At 27.5% G+C, this 1,957-nt stretch overlaps 1 protein-coding gene across 2 annotated transcripts in view; it reads right to left on the bottom strand.

The window, feature by feature from the left end:
- The window catches only part of Gat (GABA transporter), a 78,564-nt gene that overhangs the window by 9,986 nt on the left and 66,621 nt on the right, over nucleotides 1–1,957 (bottom strand). For both annotated transcript variants that reach the window (XM_014421712.2, XM_014421711.2), the window contains one exon: nucleotides 949–1,132. In XM_014421712.2, the coding sequence (XP_014277198.1) occupies nucleotides 949–1,132 (184 nt within the window). The remainder of the gene's footprint in view (nucleotides 1–948; nucleotides 1,133–1,957) is intronic.

Below are 1,957 nucleotides of genomic sequence, written 5' to 3'. Positions count from 1 at the left end.
AATCCCACTTATTAGTTAAATCAAAGAAAATATATTCTGTTATTGTCAATCTAAAATTTTATTTCATCTTAATTTCTTTTTTTTCTCAAGGTACTCACTTTACAGTGGCACAGAATGTCGAAGAAGTGTTTTTTCGAACACGAAGTCAAATACCGTTTGACGAAAATATATTTTCTGCTATAAAATCCCACTTATTAGTTAAATCAAAGAAAATATATTCTGTTATTGTCAATCTAAAATTTTATGTCATCTCAATTTCTTTTTTTTCTCTTCATCTATATCTTAAATTTACTTTTTTTTTTCCATTAGAAGTCAATTATTTATTTTGTTAAATCCATAAATGTCATTGTTTTTGTTATTAACTTTACTTTTATCTTTTATTGTTATTATTATTTTAATCTATTTATTTTATCTTCATTTTTTGTTTTATTTATACATTTTTTTTAGTTAGGGGTGTATTTTCTATGAGACTTTATCCCCCCCCACTTCATAATCAATTGTTAGAAAAATAAAATGTACCTCTTACATTAACTATGTAAGGCCCACCAGGCCGATCTGGTATGGAATAAATAAACAAATAAATAAAAAAATAAAATACAAATGTTTGGTCAGTAAGTAGTTATTAGATACACTTCATGTTTTTCTTTAGTTATTTTTTGGTGGAGTTAATTTACAAAAAATAAACATGATAATAATAATAAGCCTTAAAGTACAAAAAACAAAACAAAAAACAGCCACCTTTTTCCATTCCTATGATTTTTTGTATGAATTTTCTTTATATTCAGGGTAAAGACTAAGACTTTTTTTTTATTGAGATGGTCTTGATGAATAACACGGTTTTATTATTATTTAACAATAAATCGCTAAAAAAATATAGCCTTAATTACGTTATAATTATAGGAGCAAAAACGATTAAATTAAAATATTACACTAGGCATTAATACTTACTCCCAAAATTCTTTAACAGGATCGGTCAAATCTTTCACTGATACATTTTGGTTGTTTATGCTACAAAATGTCGTGTATGCCGTGGCGTTTATTTGCTTTTTCCAACAGTTCAGAGAATTTCTTTCATAGGTGTTGACACAGTAAGGAGTATTCCAATAGTTGTTGCAGGTCCTCCAAGGTACATCTGGGAAGGGAATTCATCATGTAGACATTGTAAGACAAGTTGTAATAACACATATAAGGAATAATTTGACATTTTCGGTCAATTCGGAGAAGAGTTATAATGTTCTTCTGTACACAGTTTAAAATGAAAAGATATTTTTGATGAATTAGTAACGATGGAGAAGGGCAATGTTTCTTTTCATAATCAAATTTTAAATTTAATTTGCAATGTGGGATAACACTATGAATTTATAAATTCAACGATTTATGATTTAATTTTACCTGTGTTACCAACAGTGCATCGAGGAGGACAAGTGTTTGTTATGTTGGTGAGAAAACTTTTGTAAAGTATTTTCCATTAACAGTAGTCATTAAAATTTTGTAATACAAAAAAATAGTTATAATATTATTTAGGTTAATATTATTTGTACTTGTTCGAACTATGAAGTATGCCGTGCATAATTGTTGACTATAAAAGTGTTCAATAATTCTGGGGTAAAAAAAACAAACCCTTAAGCTCCTTATTTAAAGAAATAAAATGTTATCCATTTTAGTCTCAAAACATTTTTTAATCCTTTATGAGTCCGACGTTTCGGCCAATTCGACCATCTTGGATAATCTTAATACAATTTTATAACCACATAATTTATTATTTATTTAATGTAATTTACAACTGTACAAAATAATACAATAAGTAAATATGTTGTATGTTTTATATAGACCTGAAAATCTTGGGAAGGAACCACCCATTAGTGGTACTTCAAACATTAATTTAAATTAGAAGGTCCCGTGGCCATCTTCTTTTCAGACGCCTCGGAGTATTATCAGGGATTGTTAAGGATGAAAG

The sequence above is a fragment of the Halyomorpha halys genome, unplaced genomic scaffold (genome assembly GCF_000696795.3).
Source record: "Halyomorpha halys isolate HHAL.00 unplaced genomic scaffold, Hhal_1.1 Scaffold337.1, whole genome shotgun sequence".
NCBI lineage: Eukaryota > Metazoa > Arthropoda > Insecta > Hemiptera > Pentatomidae > Halyomorpha > Halyomorpha halys.
Note: the sequence above shows the minus strand (reverse complement) of the source record. Positions and strands in the feature narration are given on the sequence as shown.